This window comes from Archocentrus centrarchus, chromosome 22 (genome assembly GCF_007364275.1).
Source record: "Archocentrus centrarchus isolate MPI-CPG fArcCen1 chromosome 22, fArcCen1, whole genome shotgun sequence".
Taxonomy (NCBI): Eukaryota; Metazoa; Chordata; class Actinopteri; order Cichliformes; family Cichlidae; genus Archocentrus; species Archocentrus centrarchus.
Genome location: NC_044367.1, coordinates 9193528 through 9219110, shown reverse-complemented (window position 1 = coordinate 9219110; position 25583 = coordinate 9193528). Strand labels below are relative to the sequence as shown.

The 25583-nt window shown below is 43.2% G+C and overlaps 1 protein-coding gene across 1 annotated transcript in view; it reads left to right on the top strand.

The window, feature by feature from the left end:
- akt1 (v-akt murine thymoma viral oncogene homolog 1) overlaps positions 1-23250 on the top strand; it is a 32394-nt gene extending 9144 nt beyond the window's left edge. The window contains exons 3-14 of the mRNA XM_030719051.1: positions 10149-10277; positions 11880-11991; positions 12295-12421; positions 12938-13069; positions 13219-13284; positions 13762-13830; positions 13971-14096; positions 15427-15555; positions 18648-18862; positions 19005-19092; positions 19311-19413; positions 21382-23250. Of these exons, the coding sequence (XP_030574911.1) occupies positions 10149-10277; positions 11880-11991; positions 12295-12421; positions 12938-13069; positions 13219-13284; positions 13762-13830; positions 13971-14096; positions 15427-15555; positions 18648-18862; positions 19005-19092; positions 19311-19413; positions 21382-21461 (1376 nt within the window). The 3' untranslated portion in view covers positions 21462-23250. The remainder of the gene's footprint in view (positions 1-10148; positions 10278-11879; positions 11992-12294; positions 12422-12937; positions 13070-13218; positions 13285-13761; positions 13831-13970; positions 14097-15426; positions 15556-18647; positions 18863-19004; positions 19093-19310; positions 19414-21381) is intronic.
- The last annotated feature ends 2333 nt before the right edge of the window (positions 23251-25583 follow it).

Below are 25583 nucleotides of genomic sequence, written 5' to 3'. Positions count from 1 at the left end.
CATCTGACATCAAAGAGGCAGATTGTGGGTTCCCTAGTTTCCAGGGAAGCACTGTGGCCAAAAACCCAGTCAAGCTCAACAGAACAGCGCTTGCTTGTCCTCCCCTCTTCCCTGGCTCTTGTTTGTTTGACTCATTTGCTCCCTGACAAGTATAAAGAGCCGGCCCCCTCGTTAGGCTAACGAAGGCCACAACAACTGTTGGGTTTGGGTAGCACGCTCAGCTGGCTCCAACTCATGAGAGGAGGGGTGGAGTGAGAGAAGGAGGGAAAGCAGAGAACACACCAGTAGTGATGGTCAGGAAGGGATAGGGGGGGGGACAACGGAGAGAGCGAGCGAGAGGGAGAGACAGAAGTTGAGCAGCGTCTTTGTGATGTTCCCAGAACATTGCTCAGTGACCCAGTCGGCCTGAGGAGAGCTGGTTGATGTTGTGTGCGACATGCCACAGAGACTCTCCTGTGGTTTGGTTTGGACCTCATCTGCTGATGGGCTCTTTTGTTGGTCATGCGGCTGAAGGACACCCGTGAGCTACCCGTCCAAGCGAGACCTTGTTGGTGGTCCAGGAAAGTGCATGAGACACATAATAGGAATGAGGTGGGGGTGGACTGAGTTGGGGGGTTATGAAACACTAGACACAGTAACTGTAGATGTTTAGTTTTTTTTTTTTGGTTTTTTTTTTTGTTTTTTTTTTTCCTCCCTCCTATCGTTTGAATGTTTGTATCTTCTGCATCTGGTGAACAGGCCTGCAACAATTCAGCCATCATTTCCCACATTTATATTAGTTTCCTCTGTAAGATCTCAGTAAGGGTAATGCAGCGTTTCCTACACCACTCATTGCTCTTCAAGGGAGCAGACCCACCTGATTTAAGACTGTCTCATGATACTGCATTGCTGACTGTCTCAGGACTTTGACTTTCTGCCAAATCTGCTGCTGGCCTTGACTGGACTATTGTCATTATAGGGCCACATATTGCTACAGTACACAATTGTACAAGCATATGTACAGAAGTGTGGGGAATAGCTCAGCAAATTTGCTGATATATTGACCTGTATTGTGAGGGTTAAACAAACTAAAACATCAAGAAGCCATAAAATGAGAAAATCCTTCCTTTAAAAAAAAAAAAATATATAGTTTACTATGTCTTATTAGTTTAATTTTGGTAGTGTAGTTAACAGTATTATTGTTGCATTACGTAGTGACCAACCATAACAATATATGCCAAGTTGTTGTTCTGTAGTGGAGGATTCGGTGCATCAGATCTTTTTGGCTCTGTGGGTTGGGGAATGGGACTTCTGTGGATCAGACTTGTAAAACACATCCCTTGGTTGCTCAACCAGAGGGGCAGTCTTTGTCCACCAGGATCTTAAGTTTCACTGCAGAATAACTTTGTAATGAGATATTTACTTCAGCTGACAAGTAGATACACAATTGAGCGTTGTTGTTTTCTTCACATTTTTAACTGACTAGCACAAGAGGTAAGTGATGGGTAAACGGATTTTCCAGAGAGAAAATGGTCAATTATGGCATATAATTATCTGTAACTGGGCTGGTATAGCACTTTTCTGCTCTACCTGAGCACTCAACACTTTTTACTGCAGGCCTTATTCACACATTCCTGCAGCACTTTATTCCTTTAAGCACTTTCTATCAGGCACACTCACACTCCAATGGATGCATCCGGAGCAATTTGGAGTTCAGTATTTTGCCCAAGGACACTTCAGATTGTGAGCGGGGGATCAAACCACTGACCTTCCAATTAGTGGACAACCTGCTCTACCTCCTGAGCCACAGCTGACCCTCTGTCAGTGGGTGATTCAGTAGTTTGACTGAAACTAATGGTATTCCCTGTCTTGCTAACTTTTCCCAATAACTTTCCTAACAATTAACCTCAGCTTTGTCGGGAAACACCCAAATGAATGCCAGTAGTGAAAGCTGAAGTGGCAGACAGATCTGAGCCTGGAGCCCCTGTAGGCAGAGTCCAGCAGCAGAGGGTGTCACACCAGGAAGCCATTCCTCTGGCCGGGTGTCTGGCCATCAGCGCGGACCCCCTGCTCTGGGTAATGGGAAGCAGTCTTCCTGCTAAATGTGGTGGAGAGAAGTAAATTACTGGGGTGCAGCTGTCGGCAGGCAGGCTGGCTGGAATGGTGGGGGAACCAGGAGGCTGAGGGAGGTGGCACCTCCACCATTCGCCTCCTCTCACAGCAAGCCCGCTGTGTGCTTACTTTGCTGTGCAGAGTCCGCCTGCTCGCCACAACTGTGGCACTCGGCAGTGCTTTCAGCCTCTGTTACTGTTGCCGTGCACCCTTTTTGTCTGTCATTTCCTCACTGTCCTCATCTCTTTCTGCTTGTTCTCTTCCATTCTTACTCCTGCATTCCTTTTTCTTTTATTGTCCCCCTTTCTTCCTTATCCCATGCTCACACTCACAAGCTCACCCCCTTTTAGTCTTCCCCCACTTCCAGCACACGCTTCCCACTCTGTTGCTAGGATAATGACCCTGCTGACAACTCAGACCCATGGCGGAAGCGGCTATGGACCAGCTCAAAGTCTTTGACATCAATCACATCACTGGCACCTCTCTTCAGTTTAGGGCGGGTTGGGGAGACAGGGAAATGAAAGGGATGCTCAGCTGTCTGGGAGTTTACTGTATGCACATATGTGTTACATCCACTATATTAACTTATTCTGTTAGTTGGAGTGTATTTCATATTTATATTTAAGTTATTCACAGAGAAGACAGAATATTTTAAAAAAGTAGTTTGCATTGGAAAAATCTCAAGAGCTGGAATCTACCTGTCTCAAAGAAGAAGAAAAGATCTGGAGTGTATTTCTTGTTTAAGGGTGATATATTTTACTGGTCATTGAGAGTTCATTGGCACTAATTTGCTCTAAATAATGTGTGTTTATTTGTTTGCCATGCAGTAACCCAGTTAACTAATCCATGGATTGCTTGTTTACCCAGGGAGAGGGTGCAAATCTCGGCCCAGTGTGGCAGGGGGGAACTTCCCACAGTGTCTCTATGGTAATCAGCAGGTGTCACTCACCATAGAGAAGAAGTGAGGGCTTTCTTACGAGCGTGAGAAAGCGGGGCAGCCTCCATCGCACCCCCTTGCTTTTTTTATTTTTTTTTTCCCTTTTTTTCCTTTTTAGGGTAGCACTAGCAACCCTAGTGACAGAGAAAAAGAGGGATAAGAGGAAGAGACAGAGGGCTAGATTTGGGGTTGGGGTGGCCCTTCAACAGAACCTGTTGATGCTGCTGCCAAAGCCCTGGCAATGGCCTCCCCTCTACCCCTCACCCCCACCCCCAAATCCAGCTGCATGGGAGAGAATGAGGCCAACAAAAGGAGTATGGGGAGTGGGGATGTCAGGAAGGCATAAAGACAAGGAAAGAAAAGGAGTCCGAACTCCTGGATAGTTTAGGATGCCCGGTGCTGCCTTATATGGTCGCAGTCGGGCAAATGTGTAGATGGAAGTTCGGGCAGCATGAGAAGCTCAACTTAGAGCAGGGCGTCTTGGAGGCGGAGTTTGTTGTTGCTGGGCTCGGTGTTGACCCCTGCGTCAGGGAGCCCCCTCTCCTCTGGAGCAGGCAGCCCGTGGCTCATTGAGATGCAGGGCACAGGGTGGCAGGCCGCAGCTGCAGCCTACAGGCAGAACCCGGCAGAAAAGGGCCGAAGGGATGGCGGGGGCGGCTGAGGAAAAACCAACAAAAGGCGAAGCCCCCCTACCCCTCCTCCCTCGCTTTGGAGTTCTAATTCCCTAATCCTCAACCTCCGCCTACCCCCCCTTCTCATCCGATTCTCACCACTCAAGCACACACACACACACACACATGCACAGTTCATGCAGTAACACTGGCTCTCTTCCTCTCATCCCCAAGCCATGAATGGCCAGACGGGGACAAAACCCAACAGCAGCCCTCTCAGGAAGTCCAACCACTGGGTGTGAGCACTGAGGCACATTTTGTCTGACCCTCTTTTGGTTCCTCTCACTCTGTGTGAGATCACTTACCCACTTGCATTGTTAATTAGTGTGTGTGTGTGTGTGTGTGTGTGTGTGTGTGTGTGTGTGTGTGTGTGTGTGTGTGTGTGTGTGTGTGTGTGTGTGTGGTTTATCTAGAGCCTCACGACAAAGGTGGTGTTGTCTGTTTTAACATTATTATCTTGGAAATTTTATTAAAAAACCATAAAAGTAGAAAGATGGGACAGCACTGTTAGTTTGGACACATTACAGGGACACTGTGGCTTTTTTTTATTTATTAAGTGTCTTTATTAGCCAACAAAGTACAGCAGCTGGGACCTCAACATTCCTGTTGCTGTCACATAGAGACAGAGTGAGCAGGATGCTCCTCTGAAACAGCCACTACCCTCTCTCACCCGCCCTCCCTCCCACTTCTGTCTAAAGTCTTCCTTTTATTTAGTGAATCCTCAGTAAGCTCGCCCGGCTAACTCTTACTGTTTAGGCCTCTTAAGCCAAGTTGACTTTCAAATGGCTTTACTGTCCAAAGAAAGGATTAATGTAAATTAAAGAGTCATTTCTTGCAAATCTTTGTGGAATGTGGTCAAGTTTTGAAATGTATAACGCCTAACGCTTTCTGATGATTTCAGTATCTAGAATAGATACTGAAACTGAAGATGTTGACGTACCATTTCAGAGACAAACTAGTGCTGATTCGGTTAAAGCGAAGATGCTCCGCCAGCTGTGCCAGACCTGTTCTCTCCTCCTGTACCGTGTGTGTGCTTGTATTTGGGGTATAGAGGGGTGTGGCTGTGGCATGCTGAAGCTGTCCACACACAGGGCCATGCAGCAGTTGGCAAATAAAGATGAATTCTGTTTTGTTTGGCAGCGGTTCTCTGTTCATTATTTTCCACTTTGCCCAGTGCGCATCCCAGCCCTCAGCAGCTGCTTGTCATGTAAAGACACTCTATCAGGCCCTGACAGCTCCTCCCCTGCACACACACAGTGTGCATAGCTCATGCACACTTCACTTGCGCTCACAACCCCCCCCCCCCCCCCCCCCCCCCCCAATCTCACACTCCTACATATGTGGGGAACATATGTAGTGATCTGTCTCACTACCACTCCATTCAGCACAACTCTTCACACACTGCTTTCTCATCCCCTCCAGTACTCTCATCTCTCATCTTTTGTCAAATCAGTCTTCCCATTCTTCTGTCCTTCCCCTAATTTGGTTGAGATGAGCCACATGTCTGCTGTCATGCTTTTATTAGAAAAGCTTACTGGGACTCTGATAATGTAGTGGATTTCCTCAGAGGTGTGTGTGTGTGTGTGTCTCAACCAGACACTTGAAGCAGGTTTTATCTAGGTTGTGGTCAGCCTGTCTGTTGGCCACTTTCCTGTTTTGGAGAACATGTTGACATCAAAAGGTTTTAGTTTACTGGAACACTGTGATGATGAAGTGAGTTAAAAGCAGAAGGCTCTCCTGTGTTGTTGTGAGGCCTATTGTCCTTTGTCAGCAGTCTGCACTCTGTTTCTTACTGTACACAGGATGTATTTGGGGTCTAGTTTGCCAAAGCACTGAATTCAAGTTGTGCAGCACAATAATAAGGTATAATGTATCAGAAAGGCACACATTACACACTATTTAAGATTCTAGACTTTTTATTTATTCCTTATCTGCATCTACATAACAGTCCTTGTGCATAATTACCATAGAAAAAATAACTGTATATTTTACAATACATGATTTAAAAAAAAACAAAAAAAACCCAAACCTACTTTTCACTTTCTCACTGTCAGTTCTTAAGAAAAGCCGCTATGTGGAAAGTACAAATGAATAAAACCAAAAGGGGAAATGTGTGTCAATAGGAAGCTGACAAGGGTCATCTTTGTTATTTATGCTCAGAGTGCAGACTGCAAGTGCAGCCCCCCCCCCCCCCCCCCCCCCCCCCCCTTAGAGACACACACTTGCAGACAACCGGATATAGCTGCTTCCACGGTTGTCATGTGATCAGGTTTGTGGTCACAGACGAGGAAGCTGCAGTGTCCTGTCTAGAAAGAGCATGCACTAGTTAAGGATGTGCAGTGTAGATGTGGGGTTGCTTAACCTTTTGATGCAACATCTGTAAGATGGGTGTCATTGCAGAAAGGATTATAACACACTTTTTTGTTTTTTAAACTTTCCAGTTATTGTAGATTAGGTTATTACAGTGTCACTTCTTAACTTCACTTCTTCTTAAAATTGTCTCTAAATATCACAATTGCCTAATTTAGAATTGGGGACAATGGTGACTAAGAATGCTTGGCTGGCTGTGTCATTTTCCTGTCATCCACCTCAGTGTGTCAGATTTTCTCCTTATATACAATACATGCCATCCCTTGTGCGGCTGCGTCACATATGACCACCCATGCAACTTCTAGTGGGTGCCATGCGTCAGTGGAGCTGGCAGGAAAGCCTTTCAAACTGTGCGCAACAGATTACAACAAAAACAGTCAAATACCTTTCACTGCCTACAAGGCAGTGTACATACACAAATGTATTTACACACAAGCACGTTCATGTGTACACACAAACACCTGTTTCTGCCCATCAGGATCTGAATCTACGTAAGAACATTACACAGTCTGGAAGTGATTTGCTGCGTTCCTGCTGCCAAACGAAAACTTCTAAATTGAAACTTTAGGCTCTGCTGGCGAGACGAGTATTTACGTTGAGCCTCCATCACGTGTCGTGGTGTCAGGTAGGGGGCTCATTATGCTGCCTCTGCATTGTGCACATACTGTCCTCGGTGTTGGCTGGCATGGGTTATAGCTGGGGGGGGAAATGGGTCAGCCAAAACCTGACCACAGAGCGAGGCACCAGCTGGGGCCCAGCAGAGGAAAACAAGGCCCGGTATGAAGGGCTCAGGAGACTTTCTGGCTGCAGATTTATACAAATTATGTGTTGAACAGGCTCTTGAGTTAACTCGCAGCTGATACTTAGTGACTGTGTACTCTTAAATGGCACCTCTTCTGTGCTTTTATTATTTAGATTTTATGCTAAACATGTCTCTAAGCTCCATTGTGCTGAAGTAAGGAAGTCTGGTTCTCTTAAAGGCTTGTGATAAATAACCCTGTGCGTGTGGATTCCCTGGAGATCGGCATGTATTTGGATGATTGATGTGAAAGTTGATTGGTGTAGTTTGTATTTGGAAACATCTTATCACTGCAGTTGTGTTACACTAAAGTAGTCATGAGGGAAATACACCAAACTGTATTCTGCTTATTTCAGTTAGAAAAGCATGTCTAGTACATGCGGATTTGTTGAAAAGCTGTGAAAGCGGCAGTCTGATGCCTGTCAAATTTGAGGTAATTTCTAAATGAGCTTTATTTGGTGTGAAAACACTTACCCGGCAGAAAATTAGATGAAAAACCTCCCCTTCTGCAATAAAGAAAAATGTAATAACATATTAGACATCTGTTCTGCATTGAAGACTAAAATATATCATGCTAAGTGACAGATGTTTCCTCTTGTGTAGTGATTGGTGCCACCACCCCACTGGTCAGAGTAAATCAGGTGTTATTTACAGGTGTTTGTTTTGGGTTTAATAAAACTGAGAACTGTAACACAAATGTACCTGCGTGGAACTGATAAATCATGCTAGGCTACAACTTTGCCAAAATTAGTTTTGTTTTCTAATGTGCCCTTTTCCATTTTTATTTTGATCAGGAAAAACTCCTATCCTGTATCTGAAAGTGAAGCACATGCGGAGCGCTGTGAGAGCCCGTCAGCATCGGCATTCCTGGTGGCCGATTAAATAAAGCATTTATTTTTAAGTAAAGAAGAGACAGGAGAAACACCCTTCAACCATGTTACGAGTGTTGCAACATGTGATTGTTGTGATTGTAGCGTAACAGCTGATCCAAGCAGAGTCAGGCAGAGTGTAAATGAATAATCCACAACTTGTTGTGGCAGGAAAACGAGATTATTTTTAAACTGCTTTGTTGTAGTATCTTAGAGTGATGACTAATAAAGATCAGCCTATATATAGGATTTTTAAATGACCAAATATTGGTATATCGAACAGGTTCTAACTATAAAATGTAATGGCCAGCGGGCTGCTACGCCTGTGTTAGCGGTAACAAGTCTGGTTGTGTAGAAGTCTAAAGGAAAATTGCCCTTAACTTAGCCTCAGTCATGATGACTTTAATGTCTCGGTTGCCGGTCTTATTAAAAATACTTTTTTAATTTTGCAAATTATGGTCTTGATTAGAACAACAAAGCAAAAAAAAAAACACATGATAAAACACAGTATACTTCAGCTCATACCTACCTTGAGATTGACTCACTACTTTATGAGCATACAGTGTCCCTCAGCAGCAGCCAGAACTGACAGCTCATGGCTTCAAAAATGGGACTTAACTTCATATATACAGTCTATGAACAGTGCGCCACGTTGTTGCTTTATGAAAAAAAATATAGAAAAGAAGCAGGAAGGGGAAGTTTATCATGTTGACAGATCACAAGTGACAAATCTTGAAAAATGACATTAAGCCAGTTTTAATAATTCATGTGATTTCTTTAAATATTTTATAACAATGTGCGCTAAATAGAGTAGATATTACGAGCTGATGTTTGCTCTGCACTGTCTAATCTGTTATCGGTTTCATCACTCAGAAGTGTGTGTTTGAAGGAGGATAACAGAAGCTCATATGACAGATCTTTTACTTTTCCCCTACACGCACAGACACACACACACACACACACGCGCGCGCGCACAGACACACACCAACCACGCTTCTGTGTTAGAGGAAATGGGGCAATTAAGGACAGCTTGGTATGGCACTGCATGGGGTTAATATGCGGCTCCGTAATTAAAAATAAATTACAGTTTTCCTGTATAAATATTCAAGTTCCACTCCACTGTGTGCCACTGCCTTGTTATGGTATGTAAGCTTTTTTTTTTTTCCTTCTGAACACCGTCTGCACAACATCTGGCGCAGCATTTCCTGAAGCATCACCGGAATAAATTGAGTTTCGTCTGCCTAAGAGAGATTCATTTGTGCGATGCCAGTGTGTCTAAGTGAATGGGGATGGACATGCTTGGCTTGAGTTTAAGGGTTTTGTCTAGAAAACAAGGAGTGTGGAAAGTTTCATTTGAAAATCGAATTGAGGCTTTGGCACTCAGTGTTACAGAGCTGAGAAAGGATTGATAGGAAATGTTAAATTGGACTACAGATTTTTATACATCAAAATTGTGTTAGTGTTGTGTGCTTTTTTGTTTTGTTTTTTTTTTGTTTTTTTAGTAAAGTACTTAAACTTGTTAAAAATTTGTGGTTGCCAAGGCTGTCTTTGCTGAAAACTACAAGTATGAAACTGTAAGAAGTGTAAGAGACTTTAAATCGTGAAGCTGCTTTCACAGGCATGCTGAAGCCCTGAGCTTTTCTGTGCATTACCTGACGGAGGTGGATGTGCGAACACACCTGTCCTGCTCAGCTGTACTGGAGCTCTTACTGGGTTTTTTAACCCTGTGTGTTGTCCGGTTGTGCCTGTGTAAGAATAGCACAACTAATTGTCTCATTTTCACAATTCACAGCAAGCAAGAGAGTCCCTCACACTCTCCAAGAAGAGGATTTCCAGTAGGACTAATGTGTTTGAAGCTTTCTTTCTTCTGTTGCATGCTATAAGTGAGAAAAGGCCGCTTCCAACAATGTCCTAGTCCTGATTCTCCTGATTTGCTAAAGTGGATAAACTGTTTTAATTTATTTAACCCGGTCTCCTTCCTGGCAAAATTACTCAGCTTGGATCCTCAAACTCAGGACAAGTTGGGACACGATTTTTATTTTTGTTTAGTTTGAGTATCTGCTTTGTTGAAATGAGGACATACCACCTGACTCCTACTAAAAACAGCATTTTTAACTTACGCTAAAAGAAAGATGGTTGTGTCGGGGAGGCCCTGGTGAACAGCACTGGATTTAGTAATGGGTTATACCACTGAGGATTAATATGAAAAGAGAAATTACCTAATGGTTTTGTAATTAGGTGTTCGCCCTGTAAACACAACATCTGTGTGTTCTTTAGCTTTTTGAGAACGTAAAAGCAAGTAAAGTTTTGAGCAAACAAAATTGGGTGGAGAAGGAGAAGGAGGAGGGGGGGGGGGTTAGTGGCATGATGTTTAATTTTGCATCTTTTTTTCAATTTCTTTCTCTTATCAGGAGAATACATCAAGACCTGGAGGCCAAGGTATTTTCTCCTGAAGAGTGATGGTACATTCATTGGCTACAAAGAGCGACCGCAAGATGTTGACCAGCTGGAAACCCCCTTAAATAACTTCTCTGTAGCACGTGAGTATCTGCTTCAGAGAAACCACAACATTTTTTCCCTTGTTTCTTGGCAGCCTGCTTTCACCCCTATTTTGTTTGCTGCTCTTCTTAACTTGCATGCATGATTTTTCCTTATACGCCTTTATAACGTCTGTCTACACTGAAAAGAAGTTTGACAGTTTATAAGAAAGTATGGAAGACTTTTTTTTTTTTTTTTTTTTTTTTTTAACATTATGAACAAGTAACCCCTCTGTTTACTCATCTAGTATCTTTCTAAATGACTTTGAATAGAAACAGAAATTGCTGTTTTATCATCTTAATAGTGCAGCCACAAGTTTTTCAGTAGGAGGACTGCTCCAAGCAAAGAAATCTCTGCCACTGAATGTGCGTGCAAGATGTTTTGACTCCTGACATTAATGCATCAGATGGCAACTCTCTTCTCTCTGTGCAATCCCCAAAACTTTGTTTGCATTGTGACAGATAATAACAAAAACAAAAAATGCCCAGAGCAGCTTAACTCGCTCCATCTTCACATCAGAGAAAGTTGCTGCGATAAGCTGTGCAGATGACTGAACACAGCAATTAGACGGCATACTGTTTGTTTAACAAAATGTTTCCTCTCCGACACTCTTGAGTTATCGTGGCCATTAGCCGCCTGATTTCAAGTATTTATCTGGGCTCCTCTCAGAGGTTCTGTCTCCATCAGCGGTGGCTTTGCTTTTTGTCACCACTGTGACCCCACCGCAGAGGACACATGGTGCGTCGTTGCTGACGGGGCTGCTGCAGCTGGATTACATATTCACCCTGATGGAGCCATGTTGGATCTCAGTGGTGGTCCACTCAGAGTCCTCCATCTATCAGACGCAGGCCATTTTGTGTCAGATTCTGACATATTTGCTGACATGTTTCATTTGGGAACAGATGTTACTGCAAAGGAGGTGCAGATGGAAATCTCTGCTTTGTAAATTCAGTTATTAGACTGTTGTGAGGAATTGTTTTTGCAAACTGCTTACAAGACAATTATTTGCTCCAAAAGTGTGAAAATTTAGGAAAGAGCAATAAAAGAAGGGTGTGATGATTTGCACAATGTGAAATTCTTAACAAAAATGATTAAATCTGATCTGTGCCAACATGGCAAGTCAAACATTTCCTGGTTTGAGTTTCTCAAACATGAGGTTCTGTTGCCTTTGGCTGATTAATTTTACTACAAATGTAATGCCTTTTTTTTTTTTTTAATTTCTGGTCTGAGAAAACCAGATGTGACCTTTGGCTCTGGAATTAATAATTTAGGATGGATTTTTGTCATCTTGATCATTCTTATCAGTATCTTTTGAGAAGCACTGAATTAGAATTTATTTACTCGTTATTTAAAGCACTACAGATTTCAACTGATATCAAACCCCATATAATCAGACAATTTTTTATTTTTTTTTTTAAAGGTGCTGACAACTTAAGCATCAGAGTTGTTTTCTTCCAAAGTGCACCTGTTCTTTTCCAAATTGGCCGAGAATGTCTGCTAGAACAGCGATAAAGATAAATGGCTGTAACTGTGGGTCTCTCTCCCCTCTGCTCCCCCTACACACTGGTCCTTCTCTTCGTCTCCCTCTCCCTGGCTGTGGTCAGAGTGCCAGCTGATGAAGACGGAACGGCCCAAACCCAACACATTCATCATCCGCTGCCTGCAGTGGACCACTGTCATCGAGCGTACCTTCCACGTGGAGACCCCCGAGGAGAGGCAAGAGAGACGCAGACACCTCTCTGCTCACAGAGCAGGAAAATTCAGATCATTCACATGCTAAGATTTGGCCCGAATCGCTTCAAAGTAGTTTAAGAGCTTAGTTTTACTAACATGCTGAAGCATACACCAACATACATATTTAATCATCATTATACACTTCCAACCTGCGCGCCGGCACTTGGCAGAAGTCACACTTGAAATTCTCATCCTGTTGATAAGAAGACTATTACATGATTGGGCTGCTGGGCTTGTGTGGTGGTAAATGGCTGGATGTAATCTCTCTGCCTGTCTCTCCCTCAGGGAAGAATGGACCAAAGCCATCGAAGCAGTGGCTGAAGGCCTACAGAAACAAGAGGAGGAGATGATGGACTCCTCTCCAGACCCCATGGACATGGAGGTCTACCTGACCAAACCCAAACACAAAGTGGTACTAGCTCATTTACTCTTTTCTCATTTATGAACACCCCCCCCCCCCCCCCCCCCCCCCCCCCAAAAAAAAAAAAAAAAACATTGGACCCCTTCTCCACCCTGCCCAGCTTATTTGCACATGCACAACTTCAGCCCAATTTTCCGTCACCTCTCAGCTTCTTTCCCACATCAGTTGTGGGTGGCTTAGCACCAGATAGCATGTCCACTAGATTTCACCCCCCCCCCCCCCCCCCCCCCCCCCCCAATGTCATGACTTCAAGGTCCAGTGTCACTGGATTAGATGTTCCCCACACAACCATTTTCAACATTCTTCCCAGAGCTGGGGTCAAAGGTTAACTGAGACACAACCACATATAGGACAAACCATTAGAGGAGTGGAAATTGTTCAGTGGGTGAAATGGTGCCTTAAATGCTTCAGTGTTGTTGTCAGTGGGATTGTGTGTCCTGGTTAGTCCAACTTTGTTAATGCTCCTGTCTGTAACCAGATGCTGCATTCTCTTCCATTGCCTTCCAGACTATGCACGACTTTGAATACCTCAAACTCCTGGGAAAAGGCACTTTCGGCAAAGTTATCCTGGTAAAGGAGAAGGCCACAGGACGCTACTATGCCATGAAGATCCTAAAGAAGGAGGTGATCGTAGCAAAAGTGAGTGGTTGCCAGTGAGCAAATGAAGGGATGAAAATTCACTGGGAGTCTGGTGGAAGCAATGACTGATACCTAAATAGATAGTGATTGTAAGAGTTGCACAAACACTTTTTTTTTTTTTTTTTTTTTTTTTTTTTTTCCCCCTACAGGATGAAGTGGCACACACACTCACAGAGAACAGAGTCCTCCAGAATTCAAAGCATCCGTTCTTGACAGTAAGGAGCCCCTCCATATACCTAAACCAAACCTTATTTTAACTCACACAGATCCTCAGAGGCCTCTTCAGTCCAACCCAGCAGCAGCGACCATTCAGAAAAAAAGAGTCAGTTTTATCAGGAATGTTTTGAAGTGCTGTGCTTACAAAGGCTACAGTTGAGTGGGGCCTTTTATAGTAACACCGAGCCTTTTTTTTAAAATTGGTTAACCCTGGCTTTGAGGTGGGTTATGATGAAAAGCTCCTCCAAAATGTTAGATCTAAGTAGTAGGTGAAGACAACACATTGTCTATGCTGTGGTTTTCCTCTTCTCTTTCGAAATGTTTGAGAATGCAGCTAAAGCTGCAACGTGTATTCTGATATTTCATGCTACCATTAGCTTTCTAAATGCCAGCTTCCTCTTGACTTGGCTTGAAACATGAAGTTCTGCTTAGAGGTTTTTTTAATGTTTTGCTTTTTTTTTTTTTTTGGTCTGCAGGGACTGAAATACTCCTTCCAGACACATGACCGTCTGTGCTTTGTCATGGAGTATGCAAACGGTGGTGAGGTAAACGACTTGAACCATCACTGCATTGTGCATCTGAAAATATTTAAAATGTTAACTGTGTTAATTTTTGAGTTCCATTTTTATCAACTCTCTCTCATTTGTCCTCTGTGTCCTTGTCAATCACTCCTGTATCCCTTCAGCTTTTCTTTCATCTTTCAAGAGACCGGGTGTTCTCAGAGGAGCGAGCACGGTTCTACGGTGCAGAGATAGTGTCAGCTTTGGACTACCTGCATGCTGAAAGGAATGTGGTTTATCGAGATCTAAAGGTAGGTGGGGAAATGCATCCTCAATTTCTATCATCCTTGCTGTCAGCCTCTCTTTCTCCACCCTCCTCCCCTTCACTTTATTTCTCCCTCCCCTGGCAGGATATAAATAGGGTTTGTCTCCATCTAGAGCAGTAGCAGTGGCCAGGCCTTATTGATCTGCCTCCCCCAGATCAAACTCCAGACCTCACTGCAGCTGGATGGAAGTCCGTGCAGTATGTTACTGCAGCTAGACAAAAATAACTACAGTGGCCCTTTTGAACAGATCAGCACCCCATTATAGTACACATAAAGCTCTCAGTGGGTGATATTACTACACTATGTGTGTGACATTGACATTATTCTTTGTGTTAGCAGTTTTCTTTAATGGAGGGAAAAAAATGACCCACATCATCTCAGAGTGAAGAAGTTTTACATTTCCAGCTGCTTCTTGTTTTGCATTTGAGTTCAAAAGGTAAACCGAACTCTGACGGGAAAGATGACATCGGAGATGGATGCTGCAAATTGATGAGGCGTGTTTGAGTTTAAGAAGGCTTTAGGGGGTTATCAGTTGCAGTGGGCTTCTGAAGCACTATTACTTCCAGCTTGATAAAACTATACCAGCCAGGTCAGCACAGCACTCCCTATCACCCCCTCCCCTTCCTCCCTCTCTCCCTTGGGTTTATGAGCCAGGCTCTCAGCCTGCTAGGGTTCTCCTGAAAATGCCAGGGTAGCAGGATTGGAGGATGTGCTGACTCTGGCCGGGCGCTGCTGGCCACGTGTGAGCTACAGCTGCCAGGTGACTTTAACTGAGGGAATGAGACAGGGAGGGTGAGGACATGCTGATATTAAAAGGCCATATAATCTCAAGTCATGACACTGCATGACTCATATTTTTGGATTCTTTAGGTTTACCTGTGTATATGAATCACCAGGTACATTTCCATATTCATGCTTTTTAACAAACATTTTCACAACATTTATGCATAAAACTGAACAAAGTGTTGCGATGACGAGGTCCCTTCTGAAAAATATTTTCGTTATGCCATCAGTTACATCACACATCACAAAGCACGAATGACTAAGTGCTGAGGATTTGCATTAGAGCAGTATTGGTAATTTACTTTCACATGAGGTGGCTTTTCTTGCACACTGAAACCAATTTAGTCATTAAAGGCCAAATACTAACTCATGTTGGAAGTATCAGTCCATGTCATCCAAATTTCTTGGTATTCAGTTAATTCCAGGAACTAGTTTGCTTTATTTTCCCAAAAATCTGTAAAACACTATTTGTGTATTTGTGATAACTGATATCCACTTCAGGATTTTAGGAGTTTTTCTGTTTTCTCCGCAGCTGGAAAATCTCATGCTGGACAAAGACGGACACATAAAGATCACAGATTTTGGACTGTGTAAGGAGGGGATCAAAGATGGTGCCACTATGAAAACCTTCTGTGGAACTCCAGAGTACCTTGCACCTGAGGTAAACGCAGTACCAGTTCAGTCTGCCCGAAATAGTGACTTTAGTGTTTGCAGAAAAGCCCACTTTCTGTAGTTCTCTACAGATCAGTAGAAACTGAAGCATTAAATCAGCGTCAGGGAACTTTAGAGGTTCAAGCAGCTTTAAAATCTGTTATGTGTTAGATGGTGGCGAACACATCTTTCCAATATCTGCTAATGGTGTTCACTTGGGTTGACATTTGGTGACTAATTCGCTCATCAAACTGTTCTTTCAGTAACTGCTGGCGCCATTTAGGGATGCATCTGTATTCCTTGGGTTACTTTGCTCGTTTTATTCAAGTTTCTGTTTTGATTTCAGCTATCTGTGTGTATATATTGGTTATATTTTTCAGATGTATTCAAAGCCAAGCACTTATTTATTTATTTTTTTTCCCTCAATTTGGTATTCATTAAAGTAAACAAAACCAAAGTGATTGTTTGTTTGTTTTTGATTGAACTAAATATGAGATGGAGCCCAAAAAAACAAAATGCAGTGTGTGTTGCTGGACATTAGTGGAAAAGAAGCATTTGGAAGAAAAGGGCAGTTGTCCTGAAATGCCTTTCTAATCTCCAGTTGAAGTTAGGTTAGTCAGTATGCCGTGTGCTCAGGGTAGGGCAGCCCGCTCTCATATCTGTTATATGGTGAGGGGTGTGGCTACCCTTGTTGCGTGCAGGTATGACAAGTGCTGATGTGGGCTGTGTAACCCGATAATTCATTGTGAATGCTTGTGGTGGTTGTGGTGGTTGGGTGGGTTGTGTGAATAAGTACATGTGTGTTTGCACGAGCCCCTTGCCTGCTGTCATAAAAATGTTTTCCAGGAGAAGGGTGTCCGTGTTGACACAGTTGCCATATCGTTGTTTTAAGTCTGCATTTGGAATTTTCTGGTTGGGAGAGGTGGAAGGGTAATTGGCTGGCAGTGTTTCAGGAAACGTGAGCGTCTGCACTCTGGGGGGGGGCACAAAGACCACATTGGCTACAGCTGTTGTGTGGCACCAGGGGAGCCACAGCCCCCAATGCTGCCTGAGGTGCCTCACCTGACCTGGGATGACTCAGAGCTGCTGTGAGCACACTACTAACAGTGCTTCAGGGTGCCTCTCAGGAACACACATACCTGTCCTCTAATCATCAGCACCAGGTAAAAATCTGGGCTCAGTCAGGGCGGGGGGGGGGGTATACATTTATGCCCGTCCATTCCAAGCGCTACCTAACCCACTTCACTCCACCACAGAGTTGCATAGCCCATGACGGCTCCAACCTAGGCAACAGGGAGCAGAGAGACATCAGGGGGCGTTGCCATGGCAACAGGGTCGCTGGCAAGCGTCTCTGTGGAGTGGAGTGCAGGCCAGGCAGTGTTACAGGTTGTTCTGCAGTAAACAATGACCTTGTTGTGTGTGCTGCACAGGAATGCTGTTACGTCTGGGAATATTCCACCCAGAGCAGGGGGAAGGCGGGGGGGGGGGGGGGGGGGACCCAATCTGCAAAAGCTTGATCAGTTTCTCTCAGGAGTGAGGAGCAGGAAAGTTTCATTCAGTCACTTTTATTAAGCAGTAAAAAAAGTAGTATTGGCTAAGGGAATTGGCTTTTAGGGAACTTCTACAAAGAAAAATGTAAACCAATTTTAATCTAGCCACTGATGGTGATCTGGATTCACCACTTTAAAAAATTAATGGCTGTGAGCAGAAAAAGGGCAGTATACAGAGCAGAACTCCAAAGCAGGAGGTGTGTGTGTGTGTGTGTGTGTGTGTGTGTGTGTGTGTGTGTGTGTGTGTGTGTGTGTGTTTTATCCTCTCTCTCCTCCCTATCTCTGCTCCTTTGGGGAAGTGTAACAGTATTAGTTTGGGGCTGGGGCGCAGGCAGGCAAGAAGTCCTGGTTACGTATATGAGGGATGAGCTTGGCTCCTGCGCTCCTGGCAGCTTCACAGCTGTGGCGCTCTTCTACATATATGGGGCAGCTGCAGGCCCAGCTGTCGCACGGTGTGAATCACACGACAGCAGCGCTGGAAATAGAGACGGCCCAGTAATCCTAGCCCCGCACCGGCTTCACGTTACTGCCCCTGCCCTCATAGTCCTCCTCTTCGGTGCTCGCCACTCACCGCAGCACACGGCTGCGTGCCCACAGACACATGCACGCAGCTCGCGCATGCACATACAAAGTAGTTTTGTTCCTTTTACGGAGACATCCGTCCATCTGTTTTCCAGGACCTTCTGTCTGACACGATTGTGTCCATATCCAATTCTATTAATCCACTCTCATCTTTTTACTTAAGTTTCTATTCTTGGGTCTGAATTACCTAGCATCACACTGCAGAAGGTTTAAGGGAACAGACTGTTCTCCTTGTCTTGATTTCACCTTCAACATCCGCCTGGTGAGGTAGAATCCAGTACATGTCCCCAGAGACCTTGGAACAACTCCGCTCAGCAGCACATTAGTCATGCAACAGGTTGTGCTGTTCACTAAGCACAACACTGGAGGAGTTTGTCTCATTAAGTACTGTCAAGAAAGTCATTTTATGGAAAGACTAATACTAAATATTTCTCTTTCTGAGACTCTGGCTGTGTTCATTGAGTTGGTTTGTTTGTAAGACCCTTGTCTATTTGGTGCCACACATAAGCGACCCACACCTCTGCTGTTTGCTGATCTGTATGTGTGGAAGGCCCTGTGGTGATTAAATATGCAGGGCTCTGGGGGAAACTCTATCCTTGCTCCTAATGTGAGATGTGACTCAGTGTTGGCTGGGGCTGCCTCAGAAGCCCAGACCAGGGGGAAAAGAAGGTAGATTTTTTTTTTTTTTTTTTTTTTTTTTGGGGGGGGGGGGGGGGGGGGGGTGGATGGGGACAGCCCAGTTACTTATAGCATTTGTGTATTCAGTTTACAAAGTTGCAGTCCTCTCAGCCTTTGATGTGCAAACACACCCTCGGTTGTGAACCACAAACTGTAGTTGCCAAAGAGTTAGGACTATTTTTGAGATATAAGACAATATCAATATTATACACCTTCAACAAGAAGTTAAAATGGCTCAAGAGCATCCCATGAGGGAGAGAAAAAAAATCTTGCTTACCTTCCTCCTTTACAGGTATTGGAAGACAATGACTATGGCCGTGCTGTGGACTGGTGGGGTCTGGGAGTGGTGATGTATGAGATGATGTGTGGCAGACTGCCTTTCTACAACCAAGACCACGAGAAGCTGTTTGAGCAAATCCTCATGGAAGACATCCGCTTCCCCCGTACCCTAGGCCTCGAAGCTCGCTCATTGCTCTCTGGTCTTCTGAAGAAAGACCCAAAGCAAAGGTGACAACCTTTCTATTTAATGTTTGTGTAAGAAAATGCATATTTCTAGTATGAGATTATAATAAATTAAGAAACAATAGTTTGAAAAGTGGCTGTGGAATTATCTGCATACTCAATTTTGTTATCATGTTTATGTTTCTAGGTTAGGTGGAGGACCTGATGATGCCAAGGAAATCATGCAGCACAAGTTCTTTGCCAGCATTGAATGGCAAGATGTTTATGAGAAGAAGGTGTGTTTCTATAAAGCTTCTGTTGCTGTGTCTTCTTCATGGACTGCCGTCTATATAAGAACACCAAACTTGGTTAGCTAGGAGGTCAATAAAGTGACACAACATGAAGTGCCCCCATTTAGGCCTGACATGGTTTGTCATCAGACTGGCAAATGGTGCCAAACTGATGGACAACTCTAATGTGCTTTTATGTTTGTGTCTCCTCTCCTCCACAACAGTTGGTCCCACCATTTAAGCCCCAAGTTACATCAGAGACAGACACAAGATATTTCGACGAGGAGTTCACAGCACAAACCATCACGATTACGCCACCGGGACAAGGTAGCGTCAAACGTCTATACTCAGACACCCATTCTAATGTGGTATTAGATGAAATTGTCATCTTGTTCCCTTATTGTGCAACTTTGATGTTGTGTCTGCATGTTGACTGTAAGGCTGTGGGGGCCACTGTGGACTATGAGAGGTGAACTGCCACCAAACCTCCTTGTATGACTTCATTACCAATGATGAATTTTAACTTAAGGGGGAAAAAAAAATTGGTTTTCATCTTTATCAAACATTTCTGAATTTCTTCACCTGTTAAAATAATAGACTTAGTTTTCAACACTTCAACAAAAAAAACAAACAAAAAAAAATTCATTCACCCACAGAGTGGTGGAGGGTTCATAAATGTGAGTGCAGAAACCTTCCTGCAGGCATAAGCAGCTCCCTTGAGAGCAGTCTGCCCTCTCCTGGAGATTCGGGGCCATTAAAACACATCATTATAACTCAGAAGTGCATTTGATGACTTCATGACAGCTAGTGGGTTCATGGTAATAGAACAATATTGAATTACTGGGTGTGGTATTGACAAAATCAAATGTATACATGCATTTTTTTTTTTTTAAATGCATTTAATGACACATACACTAGTTTTAGAAATAAAGATGATGGGCCATGTGCATATACACTATATTGCCAAAAGTATTCACTCATCTACCTTCACACGCATATGAACTCGAGTGACATCCCATTCTTAATCAATAGGGTTTAATATGATGGTGGCCCACCCTTTGCAACTATAAGACCTTCAACACTTCTGGAAAGGCTTTCCACAAGGTTTAGGAGTGTTTATGGGAATTTTTGACCATTCTTCCAGAAGCGCATTTGTGAGGTCTCCAAAATGTCTTGGTATGCTTAAGCATTAAGAGTTCCTTACACTGGAACTAAGGGGCCGAGCCCAACTCCTGAAAATCAACCCCACACAATAATCCTCCCTCCACCAAACTTTACACTTGACACAATGCAGTCAGACAAGTACCGTTCTCCCGGCAACAACCAAACCCCGACTCACCCATCAGATTGCCAGACAGTCGTGATTCGTCACTCCAGAGAACACGTATCCACTGCTCTAGAGTCCAGTGGCGACGTGCTTTACACCACTGCATCAACACTTTGCATTGAGCTTGATGATGTAAGGCTTGGATGCAGCTGCTCGGCCATTGAAACCCATTCCATGAAGCTCTCTATACAATGTTCTTGAGCTAATCTGAAGGCCACATGAAGTTTGGAGGTCTGTAGTGATTGACTCTGCAGAAAGTTGGCGACCTCTGCGCATTATGCGCCTCAGCATCCGCTGACCCCGCTCTGTGATTTTTACCACTTTGTGGCTGAGTTGCAGTCATTCCCAATTGCATAACGTTGTTATAATACCACTAACAGTTGCCGTGGAATATTTAGTAGTGAGGAAATTTCATGACTGGACTTGTTGCACAGGTGGCATCCTATCACGGTACCTCGCTGGAATTCACTGAGCTCCTGAGAGCGACCCATTCTTTCACAAATATTTGTAGAAGCAGTCTGCATGCCTAGTTTGCTTGGTTTTATACACCTGTGGCCATGGAAGTGATAGGAACACCTCAATCCAATGATTTGGATGAGTGAGTGAATATTTTTGGCAAGCTGGAGTACCCTTAGAAAACTCATGCAAGTATGGGGAGAACATGCAAACTCCACACAGGCCCCAGCGAGATGGTGAATTCAAGCCCAGGACCTTCTTGCTGTGAGACAACAGTGCTCACCGTTGCTGCACTGTGCCACCCTGAGTAAAAATAACAATCAAATATTTGTAGAAAACAGTTTTTCATAGCTGGGATAGGCTCCATGCCCCCATGACACCGAATTGGATACGCAGTTACAAAAAAGATGGCTGTATTCTTTGCAAATTTTTGACATTGCATTGTATATTGTTTTAAATTTGCCACCTCTTCTAAAAAGAAACTCACAGTTTACTTCTCCCGCCATCCACAGATGACAATATGGAGTCCTTTGACAGTGAACGGAGACCCCACTTTCCCCAATTCTCCTACTCTGCCAGTGGGACAGCCTAAACAACTCTCAAACATTCCTCTGGTCCGACCATCTCGCTTCTCCCCACCTGACTGCACTCTCAAAAAGACCGGGGCCAAAGCCTCGTCCTCCCAGCATTGTCTGCAGAAGCTGTCGTTGGATGCAACGGTCACTATCTCCAAGATACATTTTCCAGGAAGAAGTAAATGCAAGACAAACATACCTGTGTGTCCTTTGAAGATTGACTGCGGAGATAACACTACTGTTCATTTCCTGGTTGTTTATTACATACTGAGCAGGCAACCATACACCATAATGAATGGGGAGATGTAGCTATGCACAGATGATGCTACTGCTATAAATCTGATTTGATGATTTTTTTTTTTTTTTTTTTTTTTTTTAAAGGGCCATTTACATTTACAATGAAATGTCAATTAGAAAACGGGCATACTGTGGACCAAAAACATCATGTGGGAAGAGTGTATTGCTTGAGTGGGTGATCCCTGTTTTAGTCCATTCTTTTTTTTTTTTTTTTTTTTTTTTTTTTTTTTGGCTTCATAAGTGAATGTACCGTATTAAATAAAGTTAATATTCTTGCATACTTATGTGTTGTAACACATGGCTAATTCTCCTAAGACTGAAATGCCATCGAATGGAAAGGATTTTTAACACTTTCCTACTGCTGCAAAACCAACTCTTGTCATTGTGTTGTATTATCACGCCACACCATGGTAAGTCTGATGAATCAATTGTGGAATACAGTCTGTGAGGAAAGGCAAATATGCAAAGAATGCAGCGTGGTTAATCATTAAGGCACAAGCTGGCCTGCAGTGAATTCCTTTTGTAACTGTTTGCACACCAGAGTCATTGAGAAGACCCCCAGTTACCTGTTCAGGGTAATAAATAGCCTCTGCAGCTCCTCCTGAAGTAAGCGCTTATAGCTCCTGATGCCTTTTCATCTCCATGCTGTGCTGCAGACACCACCCGGTTTCCCTCTGGTGAGGGTCGCTTGGTTCCGACCCCCTCAGAAACTCTTCTCTCCTCTGGGTTTTTTCCTCCATGTACAGTACACTATTGGGTGTTTTCCACCCAGTGCATTCGCTGCAGCCTCAGTGAGGTCACTTTAACTTAATACACGTCTTTAGGAATACTTTGCAAACAAACAGGGCTTCAGGGGATCCGTCATCTTTGATTTGCCCCTTTCGGGGTCTTATATCCCTTCACAAGCTTCTGAGTTATTTATGAGACCAGCATTGATTACAATAAGTCGTACTGTGCCAATGATAATGCACTTTTCTGCCCCAAATGATTGTTTGGACTCTTACTTGTACTTTAAGGTTGATAAAGACTAAATTTTCTTCTTTTATATGGATTCAAATGTTTGTGGATACAAATAAAACCAGATTTGCTTGTTTGAGTTATTTCTTTTTAAAGAAAGCTCAGGCTTTCTTTAAAAAGCAGGTTCAGTTTCTGAAAGCACTTCAGTATATTTAAGATGACAGATAATCATTTTTCAGAAGTGCATAATACATTATTGAATGTAATGGTTTTTATGTTTTCTCTTCAGTTGTTTGCAAGCCTTTGTTCAGTTTTTGAATCTGTTACTTATTCCTATGCACACTCGCCCTTTGCTGTCACCTTCTGAAAATAGGGAAATTCATTTTGTACTTTTTGTTTTTAATTTCAACTTTTTTTTTTTTTTTGTTGTTGTACCTGCCCTCCTGTATTCCTGAGACTGAGGACACCAGCTTTAGTAAACAATAATATAAACTTTGTACACTGTTTTTACTTGTCTCTTTCAAATTGACGAAATAAAAGGTCTTAACAATAGCTACGTGGACTCTTATTGTGAAAAGCGTTTCTAAGACATACAAATCAATTCAGCAGCTTAGAACTCATAACTATTATACAGTAGTATTTCACCAAAACTGAACTTTTGAGAGATGCATCTGGCTCTTCAGTTGATCCATCTTCTGTTTGCTAACAGTGGAAAAGTTGCTTTCAAGATGCCATTCTTAAAAGGGGGAAACTGACTGGCAGCAGCTTCATTTTTCAGCATGACAATGATCCCAAACACACTGCAAATGCAGTAAAAGCATACCTGGACAGAAAAACACACAATGGAACAGTCAGCCATGGATCGGCCTCCCCAGAGCCCAGACCTCAACATCACTGAAGCAGTGTGGGATCATCTTGATGGAGAAAACAAGAAAAGGCAGCCAACATCCAAAGAAGAGCTTTGAATGTCCTTCAAGAAGCCTGGAGGACTGCTTAAAGAAATGACCAAAAAGCTGCCTCAGAGGGTTCAGGCTGTGCTGAAGAATAAAGGTGGTCACACCAAATACTGACTTGCAAACTCATTAGAGTTGTACAAACTCTGTTTTTGACTAAATATATTTCCATGTATGCTTGCGCGTTTCAACACATTGTTGCACCTCTTTCCCATTTTCCCAGAAAAAAAGAAAAAATTCATGTACAATCTGCCACTAAATAGTGAAAGAAATAATAGATGCAGAAGTTTTGTTTGTCTAAACCTCCCTGTGATCACACCCCACAGATAAAACATGGCTAAGTGTGTGTGACAAATGTTCCAGCACTCAGAGGCTCTGACTGTGTCTTGGCCGTGTTCTCCGCCTCTGCAAGACTGCTCAGGTCCACGTCTGGAGCTCTGCAGCTGGTCTGAGACGAGGAGAGATGCTCCCCCTGAGGCCTTGGGCAGATGGTACAGTCTCTGGAGCAGATGTTGACAGCCAGGGCTCACAGTCTGTCTTTTGGCCAGCTGCAATGCACGGCATCACACACTGAGTTCGAGGTTTGGCCCACTGTGGAGCTCACCTGACAAAAAACCCTCACCTGATTCCAGCTACATCACCCAAAAAAACACATCACAAAGCCAAAGGGGGGTGCAGCTATGCCACTGGCATCCCTTGAGGGGCACGTCAAAAAAGTCAGTGGAAGCTGACACTGATAAAAACAGTGATGAGATGAATCTGGGTGAAAGGCTCATTCCCATATTGATTTTGCTATTTAAAGTTGCATAAATTCGAAGTTTTACAGACAAATAAGACATTAAATCATTGCCCCACATGAGATATGCAAGAGGACTAATTTAAACTCATTTATTTCTCCAAGTAGCAACAGAAAAAGTACATTGTGAGCTGCACAGAAACAGGCCCACAGTTACTGACTGGATCATGGAAATTTCACACAGTAGCTTTTTTTTTTTTTAAACGTGTGCTCTCTATACTGTAGGCGATAGGCTGCTGCAACTGTAGCCATAACCAAACATACACATTAAACAGTTTGAGGAGATGATGTCACCTTGAAAGCACATGCCTCTCAGAGATTTGTTTCAGTGCTGACTCATGGGGATTGTGGAGGAAAAGTGGTGAATTGGTGAAAGAGCAGGTTGTAATCACGACAGGGTTGGGAGTTTTCTGTTAAAGGTAAGGCGCTTTGAAACCGGTCGGACCTGCTGATTTAAAACTTCCCTAAGGCGGAGGGTGAATTCAGCTAAACACAGCCACATCAGCAACACAGTGTACTCTTTTTTTTTTTTTCTTTTTTTTTTTTTGAGGACATCATTGTATGCATAGGAAACAACAATAATTCCATGTAGGTGTGAAAAGTAGTTTTTCATTGGCTCAAAATGCACAAAAATGAGTACAATATGAATCTCTAAAATAAAATGAATGGTGAATTTTTTCCTTACACTCAGTATGAACACACTAAGTCATTGTGACCTTGTGGCTTCTTTGAAATTTCCTGAATGAATCTCGTGATAAGGTCTTTTTTTTTTTTTTTTTTTTTTTTTTTTGCCGAAGAGCAGCTCTACTCTAAACTGAAACTAGAGCGCCATCTAACGGGCGCAAGCCTCCTGTCGTTGGATTAATATTTTCTGTAGCCTAACATTATCTCCAGAGTTTTATTTGTTTATTCATTATAACTGGGAGCAAGTGATAGTATCACTATCTGCTGCAGAATTAAATTGTGGCACAATATTTTTAATTAAACTCATTTCTGAGGTATCATTCGCTTTGCACATTTTTTTAACTGATGACTTTATTTGAATAATGAACTCCTGCTATTTGTCCTGTTAAATTAACGCCCAAAAGCATTAAATTTCTTATATTTCAGCGGGAATATGTTGCCAAAGTGAAACA